This window comes from Strix uralensis, chromosome 6 (genome assembly GCF_047716275.1).
Source record: "Strix uralensis isolate ZFMK-TIS-50842 chromosome 6, bStrUra1, whole genome shotgun sequence".
NCBI lineage: Eukaryota > Metazoa > Chordata > Aves > Strigiformes > Strigidae > Strix > Strix uralensis.
In genome coordinates, this window is record NC_133977.1 from 22,368,805 (window position 1) to 22,394,685 (window position 25,881).

Here is a 25,881-nt window from a genome sequence, read left to right on the forward strand (position 1 = left end):
GATAGTTCATGTATTGTGCCTGTGAGCTGCTTAAGATAAAAAAAATCCTGGGGGCAAGCTCTTATGCCCTACTATCACATGCTGCGGTGCTTTCACGTTGTACCAATTCACGAACAGAAGGCAGGGTAACGTACCGCAACATGCAAACTATTGATTTCATTCTCAGGTTGACAGGAGACTTTTTCCAAGCCTTTGGAATCTATTTTCATCAAATAAAGCAGCCATTTGCCATTACTGATTTCTTTTGGCCACTGGATGTCCAGGGAAGCGGTACCAAATGTTTTCAGTGGTCTTCCCAAGTTAGTTACCTGTTAAAACAAACATTCTTTAAACTGTGAAAGGCTTTTTAAAGGGATTTTCTTCTTGATCAAATGTGTTACTGACCTGGGCAAGTTTTAAGTGTGCAGCTAACAGGAAATTTAAAAGCAGATGAAAGACACTCAAAACGGTATAAAGACAAGGCATATACTAAAACTGGCACAGTGTGCTTTGGATAGCAAGTAAATACAGAGTTTAAAACATACAAGTATTAAAATTCTCTAACGTGAACTTGAAGCTGTTGATTTGTAGAAATCTATCTTCATGTGAAACAACTCCAGTTTAGAGTTAACAAATCATTCAGTTACATAACTGTGGCAAATTGCAAGGTTATGAGAAACTCTGACATGCAAAGATAACCAGCTCTTACTCTCCCAGGTCTGGAAGTTGTTTCCCAACCTATTTTTTGCTTTCTTAGTGTTACTCTTCATGATAGCAAGTTCCAAACCAGATATGCTAACTGCTTCTACTTTAATACATGCATGCAGGTACAGGAGGAAGTAAAGAATTGACACAGATGGACTTTAATCCTGATAAACTATTATGTACCAAGACAGCGGGGCTTGCATTAACGGTGTAGAAAAAGCAATTCTCTTGCTGATAAACACAGTTTTTACAGAACCAAAATCGCCTCTCTCAGCCTTCTCCTTGATTTGTCAATTAGGCAGAAGACCAATAGAGGGAAATAGACTTACACGTTCATAGTAGCTCCTGCAGTGTTTTCTTGTGCCTGCTCAATCCTGCATGCACAAAGTACACATACCCGCTGTCTGGGTGCACCAGCTAACACCTGGGCCTGCCACAGTTAGGGTTCTGGGTTTAAGTTTGTTCCCTGCCTCCATAGGGTTTTATGCTGTACAACTGAATGCACCAACTGCTCTGAAATAAAAAGTGCACAGCCAGTCTTAGGCCGCTTCCTCAAAATACAATCAAGGCCTAAAGAAGCTCTAGTCTGCAGTCAGACTGCATGTTCTGATCAGTAAAAAGGATTTTGGAACAAGAAATGCCAATTTTAAATCCAGCAACTTTTCCAAGTATTCATAGGCATAAAGAGAGAAGCTGTTCATTTGATCAAAAGCAGCTTTTGTCATTAATCAAAATTACTCACTCTGAATTCATACTCTATGAGGTTTCCAATATTATCTTCAGATTTCATAGCACTCTCACCAACGATGTTACCTCCAAAATATACCTGAGAAGGCTTAGCAACTCTGTTCAGGTGGGGGTGGGGAAGCAGAATAATCATATTTTAATGAAGTCTGCAGCAAAACTGTTGTCCCCAGCCCCCCCCCCCCCATTTGTTGTGCTATCAACACTTACCCAGTGAGTGATAAAAGCAATTCAAGAACCACTTTAGCACTGGCTGTAATTGGAGTCGAATTAACTTGAGTGCTTGTTCTACAATGAAAAGAAAACAATGCTGGGTTTTGTACAAATTTAGCGGTCTTCACTTTACTACAAAATTGCTTTTGTGAATCAAACAAATTAATTCAAAGTGTTCACAACTGTATATAAAAACATACACTCAAAGAAAACTTACGTTTCTAACTTCAGATTAATGTCCAAGTCTGTCGTATCAACATTCACTTTAGTGGTACTTAAGATCAGATAAAAGGTTACCTAGACAAGAAAGAACGTTCATTAAATATGTAAACATTTTATAAACTATATTAACATACACAGTATTACAGAAATACACCATCAAGTTCTACAGTTAAAAAGACAGATCCCAATCAAATTTCCAGTTATGACACACACAAACTTTGGATGACTGCAGTCAAGAATCAGATTTTATAACTTGAGTAAAGTAGATGCAACTTACATTGGAATTTCTTTTGAAAGGATTTCCAAGTTCACATTCTGCTTGAGAACCATTCTGGTTAGCACCACATGTTAGCTGTTTTTCCTGATTAAACAGAATGCATTTAAAAGTAAAAATATGCTGAAAATATTTTAAAATTTCAGTATCTTTTCTCTTAAAAATACTTACAGGATAACCCCTCATCTCCCTGAATGCAGAATATGTCAGACTGTCTGGAAAAGTTGCAATAAGTTTAGCTTCATATGCATCTTCACCATCTTTTTGTGGATTTTTTGCATCAGATGGACTGTTTGTCACTGTTATTTCCAGGGCAATATCTTTCTGGTCTTTCAGAACAAGCACTGGCATGCCATTTTCACTACACAAACAGAGTATACAGGGTTGTGTGCATTAGGAAAACAAATGTGTATGGAAGTTTGCTTACTAGGGTTTACCCAAATATAATTCCCTCTATTAGGGAAGAATTACTGTAAGACCATAAACACATGACTGGTCCTAGGTTTTTTTGCAGAGCAGTATTTCATCTCTGAAAGTGGCCAGCAGTTAACAGGATAGAACAGACTGATCTACCCCTCAAGTAATCAAGCATTTATAGTGTTTCTGAACCAGCACTTGCATCTGGCTCATGTTTAATAGTGATGAACTTTCTCTTGAGTAGATTTACTGACTTTTTTCTTGTAAAGCAGACATGGTTTTGGCTTCCGAGTCAGGCACTCACTGCTAAAGGTAACTGACTGTTGACAGTAAGTAAACATGATCCTTTTGTTTGTTTTACACCTCTTTCCTGATTTCACTGGCCCTCCTGGGCTACTAGACTACAGTATATCATGTCATACTCATAACAAAATTTCATCTCAAAAATAGTTAACAGTATCACCCCAAAAAAACTACTGCCAAGCTGCTTTAGAATCTCATTTCTCCAGGGGTTAGAAACTTTTTTCTAACTTTTAGCCCACACCAGCACAGTTGTGGCCACTTTGTATCCATCTGACCAGCTCTTCTTCTAAAACTCATCCCCACTCCCCCACCTTCCTCACCCTGACAGATCAGCACTACTACACAGGGCTGTGTTTGCCAGACTTAACAGAAGATAGAAGCTGCTCTATCTGCCAAAATCCTCTCCTAAAAATTCTTTTAAGCACTTGTTACTTTGAATTTTAGCAATGTATTAATCAAGGCTTACATTGGTAAATAAGTAAATCTGTCTTCATTTCCTTCTCTAGTGCAAAACCGGTACTGAAGTTTCAGATTGCTGTGACATTCGTTGTCTTCTCCACATCCTTCTTTTAAAAACTCCACCTAAATAAAACCAAAGCACTTTTACTGCATGCCACATGATGCTAACTTAAAACAAGATTTCTGATGTGCACTGCATAACTCTAAAGGTGACTATGAGGCAGAGATAGATAGTTCTAAGTGAGAGGTACACTTCTAATGAGGAAAAACATCCTTAAGTCTGATTCTTCAACAGATGTTGAGGAAATGAGATCTTTACCCAAGATATTCCCTCTCTTTTACATCACTGCTGCAGAGCTCAAATGCTGTTACAGCATCCTAGCCATGGAAGAACTAGACTGTACATTATTTTGTGATGTGGGACAAGTGTTCACAGCAGGAGATGATGGATTTCCATTTTTAATCAAAAGTACATTTCCTCCTAAGCTTGTTGGGGAGAGAAAAAAAAAACCTAGCAGCTATACCATCTTCACTTTTGTTGCAAAAGAAACACAGGACGTAGTTCGTAACATTTTGTAACAAGTTCATAACAAAATATAAAATATATGACCAGTGCCACCCCAGTTATTTCCTTCAGTCATAATTTAGTTTTCTACAGTCCTTAAAATTCAGTCATTTATTGAAGTGCAGATTTATGGGAAAATGTGGTATGGAAAGGCTTACTTTTGTGGTCTTTGTTTCGGATTCATTTGAATTTAGAATTGGTATAAGATCCGGAAGCACTTTCTCTTTTCTTGTGGATGGTGAGCTAGACTCCAGGCCAGCAATTTTAACACTGACTGATATTGGAATGGGGCGTAGCTTATCTTTAATTTTTTCCTGTTAAAATATTTTAAATGCCATAGTTAGTGTACAGTGCAGAGAAGAAGAAACAACACAAAGACTAGCTTTTGATACACATTTTAGAACAAGCAGTAAAGCAAAATCTTTTCTACTGCATTTTACAGTATTAGACCATATAGATGCCCATCATTTTCTAAAAATGTGCAAGAACACAAGGAGCCTAGTCCTACTGTCTTCTTTTTTTCTTTCCCCTGGCTTCCCAATCTGATGATTTCTCTCACCATTAATTCCTAGGAACAACAGATGGTAACTCAGGCAAATGAAATTCACAGTACAACAGTAAAATGATGCACTTTCTCCCTATTGCTAAGTTGAAGTTCTTTAACTTGCTGTGGTCAAAAGCCACCTTGGAGGCTGGCTCATTACTGCTGAACCACAGAGAATTCTTCAGCTCCTAGAGGAATGCCACCATTCAAGGGCCAGTGTAGCAGCCAAGTCAGAGAGCACATACCAAGCTTGCTTGTCCTGTCCGTTCATCAAACCCACAAGTTAAAATTCTTTCCTAGCTGGTCACACCGTTACATTCTGTAACTATTACTTCTACTAGAAACAGCTCTCCATTTTTGGCATCTGTTCCCTATTGTTCTAAATTAGTTCAGCTCTATGGACCTCCAGAGCATGTTGCAGTGGCTACAACTTTTATTCATACTTCGTAAGAAAGGCAACAGGAGGAAGCAGCACGTGTGCAGGGAATAGTAAGGTACTACTTAACTATGGTGGTTTTCTAGTTTTAAAGCTTTATATTGCATGTGACTTTAAAGTTACATACAAAAGTACCATGAGGCTGAAAAAAAAAAAAGAGCATGCTTTTGTTTGAAATGGATCTAAATTAAATAAAAATAAATACTCTGCCTTACCTGCAGTACAAGCTTGGTTGTCACACACTCTTTTGAGTTCTGTCCCCTTAGGGTTGTACTTGCAGTAAACTGATCAGACAGGTGGTCTTTAAACCGCACCCTAGATGGCAGGCCTAACTGCCTCCTCTCGTTTTCTGCTTCAAATGTATAGTTGATCTCTATATGAAGAAATAAAGTAGGTCACGATAAAAAAGAACCCTTGCCTTATTAAACGAACTTGTAATTTCTCCAGGGATGATCTTACAGCACTATTCTAGAAGACGGTTTCAGCCAGTGCTGAGCTTCACAAGCTATTTTCAGTTATTTACAAAACTTTCTCCATCTGTCAGTTTTGACCCTCTCCAGTTGAGGTCCAGATGCGTGTATCTAAAGGAAACTTCTAAACCAAATCCTTTTATTCCAAAAGTACCCCGTTACTTTACCAGCATGCAGAGCTGGCTGGAAGAGCTGTAATTGCTGCTCTGGAGCCAGTAGAGGGCTGAGATACAAAACTGTAAATGCTCTGACTCAGCTGTCCCTGATTTCTGTTCTGTCCCCGATAGCACCTACAGCCAGCAGGATTTTGAGGTCAAGGTACCCTGGCTAATTTTAACATTGAAAGCAAAAGTGTGACTACAGCTTTCTAGTTGTATGCCGAGGCACGTTTTGATAGATCTGGACCCTGCATCTTTTAATCATCTCTGTATTCACTGAGCCTGTTCAGTGTTGCAAGGATGGGAACAGCACCGAGCGTGCCAGGCCTCTGGAGCATGCACAGCGGCACATGTGAGCCGCCTCTGCGAGCTGGAAGCACCTGACCTGATGAAGGACCAGGACCCTATTCAGGCACATCCTATGGATTTTACAAGTAACTGAGACACTCAAAACAACACAGGAAAAGGAGGTTTGGGCTTAAAATTCTTCTCATTTCCTCTCAAAATCCTACACAGTTTTCTGATGTGTAGTAACAGCAGCACTGTTATAAGAAAAAACAGGAGACTTGAGAAACTAATGCTTTACATTTTAAACTATATTTATGGCACAGTCTTCCAATCTCCTATTAATACAATAATTTTTTATTTCAGTTACTGATTTCCACAAAACCATTTTCATGAATACCGTTTTATAGGGTAGGTCTCCAATAAGAAATAATGCTTACTAATGATATATAAAATGGACTTTTATAACTATTTTCTAAAGCAGCAGTAACCTGGAGAGGCAAAATGGTTTTGGTCTGTATGGCAGCCATTTGCTCACTGGCAGTTACATTACCTAGAAAGCTTCAGTTCAGTTTCTCATCCACAGAACTTCCTAACACACCAGCATGACTCTAAATACAATAAATTTCAAGAGGAAAATTTTCCACAGAGAGAACAATCAGCCACTCGAATAATCTCCCCAGAGAAGTGGTGGATTCCCCAACACTGGACACTTTTAAGATTCAGCTGGGCAGGGTGCTGGTCCATCTTGTCTAGATCGTGCTTTTGCCAAGAAAGGTTGGACCAGATGATCCTTGAGGTCCCTTCCAACCTAGCATTTTATGATTCTGTGTTACTCTAAATACAGACAGTGCAATAGCTGATTGACCTTAGTACTGAATAACATTTTAAATTTGACAGCCACAGTCTGAGATGAGTCACTATAATTTGAGTACTATTCTTCCATGATACACTCTAAAGAAAAAACAAAAAACAAACCACGTGACAAATCAAAAATATTTATCTTCAAAACTTACTTATTCTTGGGTTTAAATCACTGGGGTTTGCAGTATATTGAAAACATGCTTTTACATCCATCCTGTAAAAAGTGCCAAGAAATTAATATTAACTTTAATAAGACATGGTCCAACAGACTGAAAAGTTTTAACAGTACACTGAGTGATATCATCAGTCTTATGACTGTGGTTTTCATGCTAGAACAGTAATTTGCTGCTTACTAAACAGAATTACAAAGCAAGAAAAAATGGTTAGTAAGCCATTAGAAAAAACATTTTCTGGCATTTGCTCTTACATCTCTACTCATGAGAAAGCTGTTCAAGTTAAGATACTTGTAAGTGTTAAAAGCCTTAAGTGTCAAAGTGTCATTCTTTTCAGAAACGGACATTATGAACAGAACATACTCCACACCTTGTCTTTAGCACACTAGTCATAGCAAATTCAGGAAGTCAAAATGATCACATGTAGATACATTTGTTTAACCTACATGACTGACATATCCTTTCACTTTATCATCACCACAGACTGACCAAATTTTGACAACAGAAAACTCAATACACCAAGGCTTCTGATATAATAACTTTTTTCAAAATTACCATATTTCACTAGGGTCCTCGGGGTTCTTTTTCTTTAGATCAATTTTGTCAGGCTGTACTGTAATGCTTCTTTTAATGCTTATCACAGGCCGAGATCTTCATTTGGGAGAAGAATGGGGAATGAAAAGAAGGGGTAAAAAAAGAAGGAAAAGTTTCTGTTGATTAATAAAACAATCCATGTGAATCCCAGATGCCCTCCATGCCTGCACTGATTTGCAACAAAGATACCCCCAAAAACAGAGAGTTTGGCTTTAATAATGGTTAGAAACAAAAGGAAACTACTCAAAACTAAGCAAAGCTTAGAAATAAAAGAAAACTACTTAAAGCTAAGCAAAGCAAATCCCAAAAACCAACTACAGTTGTATTAAATGCCTGACAGGGAAACAGGGCACATTAATGTGATGTTGTAGTTGTCATTCAACGCACATATGAAAAACAGAAAATTCAAAGTGATGGTTCCCACCCCAGTGGTAATTCAGCCCCTGTGAACAACTGTAGCTACTGAAGTTCATTCATATGAATGTTCACAACAGCTTTAATGTGGAGCCTGGGTGGCTGTGGGAAACAATGTTTTCATGTCCTGACTCCTCTGCATGTAGGCTGTAACCATAATTCAGCCTGACAACTTTTCCTTTCTCTTCCTTTTTGGAAGGGACAAGAAAAGACCGTTCACATGAACAAATGAATGAGCTAATCCCACTCTCATCGAAGCATCCAAGGGTTGTTTAAAACAGCCAGTAAGCCACCTCCTCCTTTTCTAGCAAATTTCTTTTAATCTGGCCACCCCCTTCACTGTTTGTCACCATAAAGGGTTTTTGTTCTCACCTTTGTAAAAGTTTTTGTACTGCCCTCATCAGCAAATTATTAAAGGTCCTTTTGAGTAAGCAGACTTAATAATCTAACCAACTTCCCTTCCACAGGCAATATGAGTTGCTTTTGCAGGGTGCTGTTTCAGTGTATTTAAGAACATTTCAATTACGCACACAGATGCTATACACCTTAGAGATGGGATCATCAAAAGATTGTAGGAAAGGTCATTCTGCCTGAAAGGTAGAGTGGTTTTCATCCCCAAAACTAAGATAACTCATTTTTGGAGTTTCTGTTCCTCCTCCTTTGGGGGCCTGACAGCAACCACCGAAGACCTGAACTTGATGCAGCATTCACAGCTCTGATGAGGAGACAGTCCTCTTCCTGCTCGTTAATGTACTGTTAAGTTGAATCACTAGTAAACTGGGCAAAAAGCCAAGGTCTGCAAAAGACCGTGACCTCATCCCTATTTAAGACATGTGCTAAAGTAGTCCAAAAGTATCCTATCTGCAGGGCTTCATCACAGCTGTTTCATGGACCCCACTGCAGGCTCAGCAAGGCCACATATGCCTCACTGCTTTTGGATCCTCAGCTACAAAAGAGGGGTTTGGTTTTGTTCTATATTCAGTAAAGCAGGATTAGATTTATAGAACAGCAGCAGACAAAAGCTCTAGCAAATGTATCAGTTTTTCTCTTTCTTAAAGCCAAAGAATTACTTATCACCCTCAATTCCATCAAAGGACAGAGGCATCCAGGTGAGCTACCACAAGGCAAAGCTAGGGTACAGATATGCTACACGCGTCAGTGGTCCAGTTCACCCTCTTACTCTGTACTGATTGTGAGGCAGCTTCTCAGTGAGAAGAGGGAGATAAAGTAACAAACCAATTTATGGAACTTTTCCCCTCCAGAATTTCCAACTTCTAGACAGAAAAATAATCTCCAGGCCAAACAGCTTTTTGTTACTTCTAAGCAGTTTGTTTTTAAAAAACTAAAACCAGAACCTTGGTGTAATTAGTTACAGTTCTGCATATAATACCTGAACACAGATACAGAATCTGAAAGGGAACCAACAGCAATATCAGGGTAGGAATTTTTATCCAGGTCCATGTTTCCAGCAATAGAATAGCCAAAGAAATCGGTGCCTGTTTTTTCACCATCAAGAACCTAAAGAGCAAACAGATTGAGGGAATTCAGACATTTAAAAGCTATAAAAGTGAAATAAGTAACAAGTGAACATCATTGGTTTATGGCCAGAAAACAAAGAGAGAGATGAGATACAAAGAAATAGGACCCCTGCGCTCAGGTAAATGACACTGAAGTGCCAAGAGGATCTGCTTTTCTTCCAAGAAGTTACTTTGCAATAGCAGTGAGTACCAGAAATTACTGGTTTGCATAGAATTGTTGCCTAGCTTATCTTTATAGTATTTATGCAGTATAGGCACTTGAAACTGAAAAAGTATTCTAGAAAGTATTTTAACAGTATTCTAGGAAGTGTAATCAAGTTCTATTCTCACCTTGCAAACTGAACACATTGGCTCTCAAGAAAAAAAGAAAAAGGCATAAACATTTTTTATTAAGAAAGTGAAGTATTAGTAGTGAAAGAGAAAATGAAGAAACTAATTCTTTTCAAATCCCCAAATTTCTTTCAAAAAACCAAAACTTACACATCTACATGCCTTCTTCCCCTCTCTACACATTATCGGTGCCAAAGGACTGTCCCAGAAAGAAAAATGTGTATTAAAATCAAGAATTCCTAATCTTTCTGGTCAGTAGTGCAATCTTTGAAGCGTCCTGTGACTTTGCTGCATACCCACCACCCCACTGATAGTAAGGGAAAAGGAGAAGATGGATAGCCCTGTCATTCCTTTAAATTTTATGCAAGACTAATTACATACAGTAAACATTATTTCATTACCTGGGCTGGTTTTGTATTTATTCCATTCTTGGATCCATGATAAATGTATACTTTGCCGAAACCATCATATGGAGCCCCTACTGCAATATCTGTTGAAAATAAGTAGCAACATCTAAAATAATCATTCTTCTTCTGCAGCTTGCAATCACGATAAGGGTAAGGTTTTCCAAGTCTGGTATTTAGCAAAGAAGTCACATTTTTATTGTCATCATTTTTCACTCACCTGGGTATCCATCCTGATTAACGTCCCCAACATTTTCAACTGCAAGACCAAACATGGAGTCCGTGGTTCCATTTAAGCGAACAGGTTTTACCCCTTCCCATTTGCCTTGCCGGTTAATGTAGATGTACACAGCACCACCAATATCTCCACTTCTGTCAAAATATTGCGGGGCTCCAACAACAATGTCTTGCCATCTTAAAATTAAAGAAAAAAAACCCAGTGCTTTTACAGAACTGTGAAACATAACTGACCTGACTCTGGCCTCAAGACCAGCTAGCCAAAGAGCTGCTGAACAAAGGCTAAAAGTACATTAAACCAGTTGAGCAACAACAGCTCCACTGATACTACAAGCTGATTAGATTCCCCCTGTTACATACAAGGACCTTCTTCAGGTATGAGATTTGTTTCTTCTTTCTTTGTTTACACTAATTGTTTAAATTTAAATAAAACTCTACATTTCTAATTATAGAAGAGACTGTGTCCTGACTGGTTCTCTGAGATACTCGCCATTTCCTCCAGCAAAACATGAAAGATGGGATTTGGCATTCCTTGTATTTCTTAGGTGAAAAACCAAAGCAGAAATAAGCCAGATTGGCATCCTTCAAGATACAGGCAGCAGGAGTTACCCAAGGCCGTACCCGTCATTGTTGAGATCCACAACAGCAACGTCATAGCCAAAAGAAGAGGCCAGCCCTTCTCCTTCAAACATGTGCTCAAGTGAAAGTGCTCTCTGATTTTTCTCTTTTTTCAGTAAAACAACTGCTCCGCTGTGGTTGGCTCTTGGGGCACCAGACACAAAAGTCATCTCATCTTGGGAGACAATTCCTTTACCAGAGTCCAAAGAGAAACCTTTAGTAGAGAAAGAAAGAAATAAAATATAAACAAACTAACTAACAGCTTGTATTGTTAATGGGAAAAATAAATTCCCCTACTATATTAAAGTGGTATACTGAACAGAGGTTTTGTCTAAAACAGAGTTTGATATACTGGCAATTCTCTACTTCTGTTTGGACTGGTGGATATACGTTTACGAGCCTACGCTCCTCCGTACATTACGTTTAAGTATTTTCCCCACAAAATATTTCATTGCTCACACAGATCTACTTTTCACGGACACCAAATATAAGATCATTTTCAAACACACTAGCTTAGAAATGACTACACTTACCACTTGAATATAGCTCGAGTTATTTCACCTCTGGTAAAATTATTATAAAACTTCCTAAGTACAAGTCAGTATCATTCTATTGCAGACATGCAAATGTACTGCACAAGCACGGTATTTTACATGCATGATGTATACAGTATTTGAGAATCACCTTACACAGTAATGGTGAAATTGGCAATTTAATGCAGCCCTAAAGGACATGTTCAAATGAATTTAGTCTTACATATTCTTTATAAAAGTCAACACGTTTTAAAATATATGAAAAACTGAGTTAAAAGAATATACTGCATGTACCTACATATCCAATAAAGGTCGAAGTAGAAAATTACACACATTGCAAGAAAGAAAGATACTAGCCAGCAGATGGAAACCTCCCTTCTGAAAAACTTCACCACTACTACGAAAATTCTCAATTACAGCAATGCACAATGAGACAGTTTCAGAAAAATTCAGGGAGTCCCGTCTCGGGGAGGGATGAGAGGGTTTTGGAGAAATGCATGACAAATCAGTGTTTCTCTGAAGCCACGTTATTTTGCCAGCTGCTCTTCATCTGAATCCCTGTTTTTACATGCTTTTACTTGCAATGTATTTGAGATGAGGGGGGTGGAGGGGAGAGGATCATGTCAGAGGTCTGCAGATTATGTCTGACCAGATGCTGCCACATCAAGTGGTCACAAACCTAAGTAGCTATTCATCGTTACATCCACCGATTTGTCCACCTGTATGCCGGGAGGCAATGTTTTGTATACAAACTGATCTGGATGAGTGTCAGATACAGCTGTCAAAAATAGAAGACCTGTAAACACGAGTGAAAGATTGAAGAGAAAAAAATACAGTTAAGCAAAGCAGCTATAACCATGTTTATTTACTGTCTAAACAGAGGGAACAGCAATGCCAGTGAAGAGCAAGCTTGCCTGGAAGTGGTTTTGATTGTGACAAATGAAAGACAGCATTTACATTTAGGAGATAAATGCATTTGTTATGAAACTGAAAAAGGTCAGTATTACTCTGTTCACAGCAAAAGACACCTCCACAGCACTCCTCACCTTACCAATTCTTATTTCACCAGAAGAGGCTATCAGCTTGTCTTTCTAACATAAGCTCTTATGATTTTTATTTTTTTTTAAACTCAGTAATTACTGCTGATATTTAATGGAATTTTATGTTCTATTTCTTCTAACAGATATGTAGCTCTAAGCTGGCTCTTTTCTTGACTCACTTTTACTTTTTATATTAGCAATGCCCTTCCCATCTGTTCAGCTTTCCACCACTCTCACAGAAATCCCAGTTTCAGGTTACCAAAATTGCATTTGTTGCATATGCCAAAAGCAGGGGATCAATACACCACAGAAATCTGCATCAGAACAGAAAGGTTCTTTACATTTTACACTTGAGGCCTTTCCAAAAATGCAGTGTAGCCTTTTCTCTGCACCAGCATATCTCACCGGTGTACAGCAACATCCACTGGCCTAAGGACAAATTCTTCTTTCATGTGTGTACAAAGTGCAAGAGACTCACCTCCTGCAACACACACACATGCTTAAAATATAAAAGGCGTGTAAAAAGGCCACTGGAGTTTTAAAAACTTGGAAGAATAAAAAAGCTGCACTCGCCTACCAGGAGAGAGAAACCAGTCTTAGCAGCTACATCCAGAAACTCAAATTTTGATAAAGCTTCTGACACCACATGGCAGAGACCTTGTGACTACGGACCACAGATCCATACACTGAACCATTAGAACGATTACAATCACTCCCGGAGATTTCTTTAGGTCCTCACCACAGCTCTTAAATCTCTCATGACATTAGCAGCTCTCCTAAGTACCTCAGCAGATTATCATCTTACACTTAAAACTGGTTCATAAACGTGGAAGGAGATGTGAATTATCCAAAACGGTTAACACGCTACAGGGTCCACAAACGAAGGATTTTCTGCTCCCTTTTTGCATCATTGCATCAGGCTGTGATCACAAATGTTTAAGCAGCACCTAAAGAGATTTACCATATGTACTTAATCCTACCTAAGTAACTGTTAGCTGGAACAGGAACTAGATTCTTATCTTGGCGGCTCTCATCACCAACTTCGTAAGGCCCATCATCAAAGATACCCAGATCATAAAATGTCTGATTCTTTTGCTCTGCACGAACCACCCCTGAAGAAATGAAATGATAAAATAAAAGCAAATGCATGGTAAGGGAGAAAAATAACAGATAAATGGTTCCCAACTAACATTAATTACAATGAATGAGATAGTGACTGCTGTTTAAATGGGACAAACACAGAATAGTGCACTGGATGAAAGTGTTTTCAAAAGGCAATGAATTTCTAAGTTCTCTGTGGGTGCCAGAATCTCACGCTGCTCTACAGAAAGGCCATGCAATGATCTGGAAATCGTGATGTACTAAGAAAATTCTCAACAAAAACATTGGACCAACTTGGTCAGGAACCACCCTCATCCCACAGTTCTCAACCTCATAAAGCCTCTCTTAAAAGGGAAGTAAATACACATGAATACAAAAAAAAATTTACTGTTCAGCTATGACAAACACTGGTGATATATTTAGAAAACATTATTTAAGGGGAAAAGAGCTATTGTTCAATAAAATGTGTACTTCCCTTTTATCAACAGGAACATTTAACATCTTGGCAAGCATAAACATGTTTTCCCATGATACAAAAGAGTACTCTTATGACTGTCATAGCACTTCTCTGCAATTAAATAAAACAGTGTCTGAACTCAATATGCTATTTCAGCTTGGTCAGATTTTGTTGACAGATATGTGGAAGATTAAGTTTTCACTGAAGTACACCTTGTGCCAGAGCTTAACTCAAAAGATTTTGCATGGTTCATATAGCAGGCACAGGTGTATGAGGGGAAAAAATGTAATGGTTGCAGGATCAGATGTTCTAAAGAGGGAAGTATTTACAGCTGTTGGTGTAATGAAGTGTGACGGGGAAATCACTTTAAGAGAAAGAGATAGAGCTGGCAATTTAAATGCTTCTCAGTATAAACTAACAGAGAAAATCTATGGGATTTTTCCCTGAAGTTTTGGAATATCTCCCAGATGATATAGAGTACTTGGCTCTTAGTCAGACAGATCATCCATGGAATTTTACATGGATATCCATGGATTTAGATACAAATACATGTAGTATTTATTGCTCTGTTCAGTTATCTTCCTGCAATCCTCCAGTATTTAATTTGGGAAGTACTACTTTCCACAGACTTCACAAATAATAAAGTGGAGAATACTGCAGGATAAACAAAGATCTCAGTGCAGCTACCTAACATCTGCTCAAATGCAGGAAAAAATGTCGGTCAAATAACTTTAAAATAATTTAGTAATTTCTTCCAGTATGGAAGTTGCAAAGCAAGCACTCAATCCCACTGTAAGATCAAGATTAATAAGGGAAAAAATTGCCGTATATATGTACAAAGTTTCATTATCCATTCATAAGTACTCCTTCACAGATATTTAAAGGAACTTCTGTAAATACTTTTGATACAGGAGCACAGCAGTTCGTGAAAACAGGATAAAAATCATTAGAACCCCATTATACCCTCCCCCCTCCAAAAAAAAAAAAAAAAAAAATTTAGGATGCAACCCTTGTGAGCAATCTCAGAGGAAATGAGAAGGGTAGGCAGGAAGGAAACCAGGTCGTACCTTTCCAATTATAAGTGCCTGGGGCACCAAACACAATATAATGATAGTCTCTAGTAAAAGTAGCAGCAACACCCTGCTGACAGGAACCAAACTTCTCATGGCCTCTTAAACGACCATCACAAAAACTCCATACTCCGTTATCCATATCATCCTTAATAGTGAGATCCTGGCTCAGCACATAGCACCTTCCAATGATATCCCGGGTTTCCTGCACTGTGTTTACATACTGCCTTTTCTCATAGCGATGTGCACATGTCTGCAAGATAGAAGAAATAGTAAGTGATGCTTTCTATATGTCTGTACACAAGTCATCAAAGAAGGCTGGTCTCCTTTAGCAATACTTCATGCCAGCAATGCTGTAAGTCAGTCACCTTGTAGACACATCCATGTTGCAATGCAGAGTCCACTGTTCCCTATGGGCAACGAACAGGAAAAGCTGGGCATTCTATGGATACAAGTCAGAGCAACCAGCTTCATGGTCAAGGAAGGCCACATGGTTAAATCCCGCTTCTCTGTGGCATTTAGGGCTTTCAGCCCTAAAGCCTTCCCTCATACCTAACCCCCTCTCTCAAGAAGTGAGAGAACCACCCTATCTCTCATAAAGAAAGAATTGGCTGTGTTTCCCCACAGCTGTCAGAGTTAAATGACTCACATGCTTGTGAAGGACATGAGAAGCTGGTTCAACTACATCTACCTGAGACTATTCAGAACTCACCCCTTCCAGGAAAGTGCCACAAAGCAGAGGCTGAAAGCTTCTCCAGTGAAGGGGAGGGAAGACTGTTCACCTGGGAACAGAATTCTATTCAAACATTTAACACAAAGGATGAATAGCCACTGGGTTAAGTGATGTAACCACCAAACCATTGTAAAAAGAGGTGGAACAATCAAACCCCTTTGCCAGCAGTGGGTTTTGCAGAACCAGATGTAGTAGGTGTGTGAAGAGCACAAGCAAGCCAAGTTTCTCAGCTGACATACCTTTTCTATGGTTCCTATCAAGGCTCAAATATTAAGCCAACACCCAGCTCCTCCACACTTAGAGCACTGCAGCACTGCCCTGCTGCACAGTGACCTTCAGGCTGCCTACACCTCATTTAGTAAGTGCATTTCCCACTTATCACTTACAAAGAAAAGTTCCTTCTCAGAAAAGACAAGACAGTATTAACTGATGATTAATTATTCAATGAGCAGGACTCCTTCCATCTGCCCTTCCCCCCTTTGAGTTCTGAGGCAGACTGAAGCAAGTTATTACTGCCTCTATATCCTTAAATAACTCCAGATTCACACCCTGAAGTCACCTGCCTCAATTTGGAAGCAGTTGCATTAACCTACAAGAATATAATTAGATGGGGAAGCTTCACTGCACACCCATTTTCTGATGTAGCTGGTATCCTGCAGCACCAGAAGAGGTTTATTTAACTGAGAAAGAGCTAAAAAATTAACATTCTCTGGTAACTCCTGAAAGCTTTTTCTCTCTGTATTATATTAAATAAGGAATAGCTAGTAGTCTTACTGAAGTGCAATGGCCTTATTAATTCACAGGAGCAACTCAGTCAAAGTCCCTGATGAAAGTTAAAGTGAGGCTGATCATCTTGGAAAACAGGCTGATGACAGCCTGCTACTTTTACAACGTTATCACACTATTTTTCCCTATTCCTGTAGCCAGTGGTATTCAAAAGAAACAATCTGTATATCACAAAAAAAATTAAGCGGACACCCTGAACTGTCCATCCTAGATTGTTACAAAGGTTATAAAGAAAGGCTAACTCAGTTTGTAAAAGGCTTAAATTATTTTTCTATCTCGAGTGCCTTACTTTGCTAGGGAGACATTTAAGTCCATCCTTACAAGAAATCACAGGAGTAAACAGAGGAGAGTTAGCTTTCAGACAGCTGCATAAAAATTCAGACCATTCAGAACATTTACTGTAGACCCAAAATGTTTTTATAAGTTAGTCCTTTAGACTTACCACCACATTTCCTCCTGGCCCTTGACTTTGGACAGTTACACCCATCCATTGGTCTTCTTTACTCTCCATCTTCGGGTCAGCTGCAGGGTATCATAGTACAGCTTCAAACATTAAGTTAACTACTTTTTTTTTCTTTTCTTTTGAAGTCCATGTCAGGACAGGCACTTCATACAATACATGAGACAGTCTGCAGGTGGCAGTGCTGTACATTTTATCACTAACATCCATTTCATGAAACACTTCTAGCCTATTACTTCATATCACATCAATTTACAGAAGAGTAAGAAGCTACAACTTATGCTGATGCAAAGGAAGTTATGTATAAATCCATAGAAGCTACTGTCCAGTAACACTGCCTCTGGAAAGGCCCACATCAAATAAGGAAAATCAGACAACTGTTTCAATCCAAAACAAAAGCACTGAAGAACTTACTCTCCTCATCAAATATGACACGTGTGCAGCGTGTATTTGGAGATGCAATGTCACAGCTGTACAACCCTCCTGTTCTGTTGGCTTGTTGAGATGGAAAGGCCTTTTCCCGAGGAGCTCCAACCAGCAACCTGCAGGGGAAGAGAAATAACTTTTAATATACCCTCTACAGATCCCTTAAACAGAGGAAGGCAACAGAATCAGGAAGTGTTTTCCCCATGTTGCTAGACGTTTGACGTGCAAACATCTGAAGATGAATGAAAAGCTATATCAAAGCATTGTCCCTTAAAAAAAATAAAGGAGGGGGGCTGTGAAGCAGTAATAGTTCTGCAATTATTGGACCTGCAAACCAGTAAATGTATTGTTATTACTGCTATTATTGTTGCTGTGTTCACTAAGAGTGTTGAGAAGAAAAAAAAAAAAAAAAAAAGTAGGTGTCTAGCAGTTTTGCAAAAAACATCCTTCTATTAGTGAGTCAAGTGGGGTATTTTTTGCCTTAGCAGAAATTGTTCTAAGGGTGGAAAAAGTATGGTTACTAAAATGATCACAAACCCCCAAAACAGTGAACACAAGTGCTTTCAAGGCTGTCTTCTGGTTTTATGCCAGTCCTGTGCCACTGTTCAGCTGAATTTATGGGCATCTTAGTACCTCCAAGCCATGAAGCAAAGCAAGATCCCTCCTGGCCCAAGCAAGTGTTCACTGAACTATTCCAAGTACTGTGTAAACATGCAACTCGCCCTCTCTACTCTTTTGGCCAGATACTCCATTTTGAAGCTGAAAATGTTTTACTCCAACAAATCTCTCATCAAGAACAGGCCATTTCCACAAAGGACTGATTTTTCCTATAAAAAGGCCACTCCAATGAGCCCTCCTTGGACACTGTTCTGGTAACCAAGTGTGAAGGCTCTTATTTTAAAAACTGAACAAAGCAATTTTTTTTCCTGTATCAGTTGTCGCCCATGAGTATTATCACAAAATCACCAGTAGACATATTTACTTGCAAAATAGGGGGTTTCAGCCAAAAAGATTCTTACATTGTCTACGTTTCTTTGAAGTGTCACACACACACACAAAGCACAGCTGCCTCTCAAGCGGCTAACTGAAACCAGTAACAACCAGTATGCAAGTTTGTGGAAGAAACAAGAAACACCATGCTCAGCTGAAAAATACGAGGATGAGATAAGAGCACGTGGATAGGTGCAACACCACAGGTACGATCAATGGATGGATGCTGAACCAGACTCCAGGTGTTTCCTGACCCTGGTACAAAACCTTTGAGAGAAGAGATCCCCAACATTACAGTGTCATGAAGGGCAACACTGGGACTACAGTTGGATCCACAAGGCTTGAAGAGGAACTCACACCCTCTTTAAGGCTTCAACTACAGAGTTTTGCTCAAGAGAGCAGCTTTTCTGCATGCTTATAGCAGTAGTGGGACAAAGCACACTGCTGTCCCTTGGAATGCTTTTCTTATTAAAAACAAGACTCACTTTTATTCATATCAAACATATAAAACTGGATCAGTTAAGATCAATACATTACTTATTATTAAGAAAACATTTATTCAATGTCACTAAAGTAATAAGACACAAAATGAAATTGATGTATTATGAGAAAAAACACTTTTTTAAAAACAGAAAATTAGATTTGTATTGTGACAGCACCAAGTTTTCACCACTTCTATAGGAGTAAATTCTCCCACAATCCATAATGCCCTCATGAAGGTAACCCCCCCTGAATGGTGAAACCTTCAGGTAAAATATTTACTTTTGACTAATACACATGTAACATCAGGACCCACAGTGTGGGTGGGGTTTTGGTTTAAAAGTGTTTCCTTCTTTTCCCCCTACATATGCCTGGCATCTTTTTCAAAGATTTTTTCAGAAACACAGCCGTCATCACAGGAGTTTGTAATCTAAACAACCACGCTTTTAGAAAGGCCATTAATAACTTCATTTTCTAATTTTGGCAACAGTGCATTTAACTGCAATCTCTTAAGAGAAATTCTTTTGCAAAGCATCTGTTTCTGAGCTACTCCTAACAAGGGAATAGATACATTTTCTCCTCAGTTCTGTTATCCCCCAGGGAAAGACAGATGATTTTTTTTTTTTTTTTTTTTTTTTTAACATTAAGAACCATAAATTTAAGAAAGTAGAGGCACTGATTTCCTAACTTAAAAAGTAGAAATAATAAAAATTTCTCTAATTCAAAGCTTGGGGGTTAAAAATGATGTATTGAATTTTACTTACGGAAATTCGATCAGAAACCTTTTGTTTCAACACTATGAACACAACTAAAAGCTTACGGAATTTAAATACTTAATTTGGTTTAATTCACCCATCTCCATACTACTGACAGCAGTGGTGCTAAATCAAGAAAATTATGACCCTGTTTTTCTCTTTGGGGTAGCTGGACTATCCCTTCCCTAGCTAAATGATATCTTTTACAACATAGCATGATGTGACCATGACACTGATGACACCTCAGCCAGAGGGAAGACCTACTGAGGCATCAGGCAATAAACAGCGCAGCCAACAGAAGATAAGGTGGAAAGATGACATAAGATGCCCCAAACATTTAATGGCATCTCAAACACCTGTTGAGATCAATAGATGAAAAATTGAATTGTTCACCCTTCTCAAAAAAAAGCGTCACTCCAACATGATCTCAAAGGAGACAGGCAACCTCACATTTTTCCCAGCGCCTATACCCCCCTGTCCAAATCTTGTATGTTATTTCACCTAATTTTGCATAAGTTATTTTCCACTGTAAACAAAGCATTTCAAAGCAGATTTTTTTAAAACCCTCTAGACCTCAAAGAACTTTTGTCAGGAATCCTGTCACTAGTCTTCAAGGCTCAAACACAAAAATCTTGATTCCTGTTAGGTACATCACTGCACGTCCTCATTCACCACACAGTTCAACAGCAGCACACGCTATGAGCAGGCATTGCAAAGGATTAGATCAGTTTGCAGACAAAGACCCATTAAAAAGTGGGGTAACTCCTTTGTATTTCTTCACTGCCTATCTGCCCCAAAGACCACAGCAGAGTAGACCGAACCTATGCTTCCAGGTTCTGCAAAACAGGTTACTAAAGATCATGAGGATTATAAACGTTATGAGAAATATCAACATTATTAGGAATGTAAGTAAGAAAGTCACATGCATCTAATCTTTGGCTGAATAAATCAAGCAAAACATAAAAATCCCTTGTCGAGCACATTGTGACTTGTGATCAACAGAGCTGCTGTTCACCTTGCCTACTGTTCAAGAGGTATGTTTGAAAAGCCAGAATTCTATTATAGAAGCCGAATTACTTCATTTAAAAATAAAAGCGTGCATGAAGCTAAGAAAAGTATGACATGGACCATGCACCAGTGTGAATTTCAGCATGACTGCAGCAGTCCAAATGAATCAGCTTGTACACTGAGCTGTGCTACGTGCTCAACAGAGTCCATCCAGACTGAGGACACATTCCAGTCATTACTGTATGGCTACTTACTCAGCTGTGTTTTAACAGAAGAATTTTAATCAAGTTTGAGCTCATTACACCAAAAACAGGTTAGGTTTTTCTGCAGCTATGCATGTTTCATTTTAGCTTTCTCAGTGGCAAGCAATACCTCTTTCTGCAAAAGGGAAGAGGTAAGGGGGTGTGAGGAGGTGCTCTAGCTATCGCTATCTCCTTATATTGGCAGATGAAACTGAGATTAAAACCAAAGAACTTCCTCTGCAAACAGAGACTGACAAAAACAGGTTTTTCATTTCTCTCCACCCATGATCACAGTATGATTAATTTTTTTTATTTATTGGGACTTCTCCCTGAAGGTGTACAAGGGCTACAGTCACTACTTTCAATTGAGATCTGAAAGCCCAAAGTCAGGTTCCAGAATCCGTATTTAGATACCAAAATAACGCCCCAATGTTGAGACTGCAAAGTCAAGAGATAAAAACCCCAGAGACTCCAACATGTGGACATTTCACTGATTTTCTACCTCATGTCAGGTTTGCCTTATTGCTATGCAGAGAAAAGAAGCTCAGCCATAGAGTATACCGAATATAAACATGTCTGAATGTTAGTTCCTGTTGGAGGCTTTGCTTTTTACAGTTTGAGTTATGATGCCTTAGTATCTCATGTTTACCATATGATCTAAAAGTCAAACAAAAAAAAATATTACTATTCCTCATGTAAATTACAGAATCAGATGCTTCGTACTACTTGAATCCTGATTTTCCCCATTCATCTTGCTTAAATATATACTATAAACTCATTAGGTTTTCCTTGAGCCAATCAGACTGCACAGGTGTTAAATTAACTTCTATTAATAGTTCGTTACATTACACTTCTGTAGACTAAAAGAAGTGTCTATCAAGTGACAATGTTGGAAAAAAAATCAGAATTCTCTCATACCCTGGCACAAAACTACAATGCTCTTTAGCTTCAGTTATACCCCATAATTAAAATATGCACCTTCCAATTTCAAACCAAATAAATCAGTCCTGTTGCTCTATTGGTTAGAATTAGTTTAATTATTGCTTTCTCTTAATTACTTCTTGGAGATACGTGATAATGACTGAAGTCCCACTGCCAATTATGAGCATCTGCTGGCTTCCAGGGACAGATTTACTCCCTTACAACCCCAGATTCATGGCCAAACTTGAGATAATCCTATAGGATTAAAGCTCCAGGATTGGCATGTAATGCCAGTTTAACTAACTGACCTCACTGAGAAGCAATTTTGGCTCAGGTGGATGGTGCCTGCATTGCACAGATGTCGGTGACCCCAGCTGTACCTGCACGTGCGAGGTGCACCCAGAACGTGCAACTGGGATGGGCACAACCCCTGCCTCAAGAGAGGGACAAGCGTAGCACCACATCCCTCCACATAACCCTACACGCAGCTACACCCACTCTATTCCACTGCGATATTACATTACACCTGAATGAAACAGCTGAGGCAAGAAAAACTCCATTTCATCAGTTATGCTGCACACTACTCAAGCCTCTGAAAAGCCATCAAGACATCTTACTGACCTGGATCTAGATCTGGACCAGACCTTTGGATAACTGTGTGTAGAAAACATGCTTTATATACCCACACATTTCCAAGAAGTGAAAGGCAGTGGGATCTGACTGCCAACAGTCTGGCAGGCACCAGGCCTCAGTTTGCTGACTTACTGACCAGTATTCAGCAAGAACAGTTGCGTGAACATCAAGAAGAAAGGCTGCAACTTAATTTAATCAAAAGTAGCCCGAAAGGAGTTACTAAAATCCAAAGCAAAATACACCAGAAATAGCTTTCCATTTTAACAGATAATATAGAACATTAAGCAGTAGGGTGAAGATTTTAAAACCCTCCTTGCTTTCATTGGTAATTTTTGAGAAGTTTAGTAGGTGGCTGTGGCTCCTTCTCAGCTCATGAAAACAACAGTGAGAACTGGGAGTAGTTTCTGCTCACAGCTATCTGAACTCCCTCCAATATTACTCATGAAACTATCCTGGTCGCTTCCAAAAGAAAACTGCAGTTAAGATGAGAAAACCATATCAAAAGAAATCCAGAAAACCTCCAAGCTCCTGGAAGTATTCCCTCATTCCGCAGTGAAATGCTTTTCCTCACTTACAGCCTGGAACTGACTAAGGACAACATATGATTTTCACAACGACTTTAGAGAAGAAAAATTATCAGCGATTGATTCTATTTTGGAATAAACACTTACTCAGAAGAAATCAAGTCAAAGGAGGGAGAATATCTTCAACATTTTTTGAAAGCAAATCCTTTTCATCAAAGTAAGAAGCCTCCACTGAGTAAATTACATTTTGATTTAAACAAATACAAAAAATACCACAGCCTGCACTGAGCTGAGATACTCTATCTCCCAAAGCTTTCTTCATTCCTTAAATTCTTTCCTTTTCCACAGTATCTTCTACCCCAAACAAGGCACCACATCTTTGCCATCCTTTTTTTAAAAGTAATGGCAATACATCAGTGGTGCCAGCCCTGAGCTTTAACAGACTGGAGTAGAAATCACTGAAAGTGTTTCCTGGGTAACAAACCATTAGACATTTCCACATATAGGTGGAATAAAATAGTCAGTGGTGTAAGTAATTTCCAATTTTGCAACCTTCAATGAGCACGAATGTCCAATTTAAGGGGTTGCTGTTCTCAGATAACAATGCTGTCGCTGCAGACTTTGCACTGCATTGTGTTTTCAGAAAGACTCCACACACAAAGGGGGCCCAAAGTGATGAAACTAAATGCTATGAAACTTCTTCCATCCCTGACTAGACAGACTCCTGCATCCTTTTCCTCTCACGCTCCCAGTACTTACTTGCAAAGGGTAGATTGAACAAAATGAAGAAATTGGAGTAACTATCACTAACTCCTATTTAGATTAAATTTTAGCACCAAATCACTAGTCACAGTCACTAGTTGTCTGTCAAATGTTTAAAATCTCCAGGCAGAGATCCCTGGTTTCAATGTGGACATCTAGAGCCCTCCATTGGAGCTGTATTTTCATTCCTCTGCACTGGTTTGGTCTCAACAGTTTTTAAACTTGACGAAAGGGGAGGATGAGAACATCTTAACCCCCACAATAATTCAACGTAACTGAAGTTGGTCAATGGGACAGACGCTGTGTTTGAATACTGGTGGCACTGTGTGGGGTCAACAGCACCACCTCTACTTTGTGCCTGTATCTGGCTTCTCGCAACAGGAACAGGACAGGAGTACCACAGCTAATTAGCACAGAGAGATCATCTCTCCATCCACTCCAGGACTTGAGCTGAACCATGGGACTGGGCTTCTCCAAAAAAAACGCTCTCCCAGCAAAATACAGCCAGTAACTATGTCAGCAGGGAAGTTGTTTGTGACACTTTTTACAGAGATACCCATCACTGCCAGACTGTTATTAACAGCTATTTTAAGTGACTATGATTTTCCTAATCAGCTACCCCACAGTTACATTTTCCAACTACCAGTACAAAGCCATGACCAAGTACACCATTAATCTCTGTTGCCTGGAGGCTTGGCACTTGAAGGATTGCGATTTTCATCGTTCAGTCTTTTCTAGGAAGCAGATTATGATACAGGCCGGGAAAAGAAGCCAAAAGCAGCATAAGGACTAGGGCAAGCTACTACAAAGCAAAACTGGAACTACAAAGATACCTGTTGTTCTTGAAAGGCCACTTATTATTGGCTTTATATATAAACCCTTTCCCTTCACAGCCCAGAGCCCAACCTGTATCCATTTGAAATAGGTTTTGTAGATCCCATTTTCACTGGTAGAAAGCATTTTTCCTACAAGAAACAAGTCTTCTCCAAAGTCACGTTTCAAAACACAGTTTTCCATTTCAGACACCACCCTCTGGCGTTAACCAGGAGATACCTCAAATCTTTCATACGATCAAATAGCAAGTGAAATCTGTATAATACTTAGAGTATTAATTTCTCCCTTACAAGCTATACATTCCTTCAGATTTAAAAGAAAGAACAACACCTGTGCCAGGAACAGACCTGAGCATGAAGTGATACTGTAAAACATGTATTAGACAGTTTTATAATTAATCTATGATAAACTTATAGAAGAAATAACATTAAAGGGATTTTAACTCAGATTTTCTAACATGGCAGTGCCTGTTACTGCATTAAATCCTCTTATAACAACATGGGGTTTAACTCAAGAAGTGACAAGTGCACCATTTCAAGAAACAAACTTGGGAGCTGAGGCCCTAGCACTTCCAGCCCAGCCCCTGCCCACAGCCGCCTTGTCTGCATCATGCTCACTGAAACCACACAAGTCCCACCACAGCCCCCTGGGCACAACCCAGCTACTCTCCACTGCAGGCAGCGATGGTGGGCGAAGGCACAGGTCCTGACAGCAGCAGAACAAGCGAGCAAAGGTGGCTGCAATGAAGCAGGGGTGACCCAGCAGTCCCAGCTACCTGGAAGCACAGTAAGAGTGAACTGTCCATCCCTGCTGCCCCCACACCACAACCTCACTCTCACGCCAACAGCCCCCATGCACCAGGGCCCTGGCCCATCGCTCCTGTGGCAAAACAGGCTGTAAAGAAGCGGCTGCTGATACTACTATATAAAATCCTGAGTTAGTGCCGTGATCAGTATTTTGTGGACATGCTCACTCTACAGGCCCAAGTAAGCAAGTGCAAATCAGGAATTACCACCTCCTGCACCTGAGCTGCTGGTCACGGACACCATGGAAAACTTCTGAATTGAAATCTAAACTTCTTCACATTTTTGCAGGTCTTGTCTTTGTATCCCCCCCATAACACATGCCATCTCCATTTGAAGTTCATGAAAAATGAAAGGAGTATCACATCATCTACTAG

General features: G+C 39.3%; 1 protein-coding gene across 3 annotated transcripts in view; it reads right to left on the minus strand.

The window, feature by feature from the left end:
• The window catches only part of ITGA6 (integrin subunit alpha 6), a 45,056-nt gene that overhangs the window by 6,874 nt on the left and 12,301 nt on the right, over positions 1-25,881 (minus strand). For 2 of the 3 annotated variants that reach the window (XM_074873211.1, XM_074873210.1), the window contains exons 2-20: positions 17,541-17,668; positions 17,109-17,188; positions 15,145-15,400; positions 13,500-13,631; positions 10,950-11,160; positions 10,312-10,505; positions 10,089-10,177; positions 9,210-9,337; positions 7,367-7,462; positions 6,791-6,852; positions 5,077-5,234; positions 4,040-4,195; positions 3,324-3,439; positions 2,309-2,498; positions 2,141-2,224; positions 1,859-1,938; positions 1,639-1,716; positions 1,427-1,529; positions 135-308 (exon numbers count right to left, since the gene is read on the minus strand). In XM_074873211.1, coding sequence (XP_074729312.1) covers positions 135-308; positions 1,427-1,529; positions 1,639-1,716; positions 1,859-1,938; positions 2,141-2,224; positions 2,309-2,498; positions 3,324-3,439; positions 4,040-4,195; positions 5,077-5,234; positions 6,791-6,852; positions 7,367-7,462; positions 9,210-9,337; positions 10,089-10,177; positions 10,312-10,505; positions 10,950-11,160; positions 13,500-13,631; positions 15,145-15,400; positions 17,109-17,188; positions 17,541-17,668 — 2,515 coding nt within the window. Of the gene's footprint in view, positions 1-134; positions 309-1,426; positions 1,530-1,638; positions 1,717-1,858; positions 1,939-2,140; positions 2,225-2,308; positions 2,499-3,323; positions 3,440-4,039; positions 4,196-5,076; positions 5,235-6,790; positions 6,853-7,366; positions 7,463-9,209; positions 9,338-10,088; positions 10,178-10,311; positions 10,506-10,949; positions 11,161-12,158; positions 12,276-13,499; positions 13,632-15,144; positions 15,401-17,108; positions 17,189-17,540; positions 17,669-25,881 lie in introns of all 3 variants that reach the window. The other variant, XM_074873212.1, reaches the window with a different exon arrangement.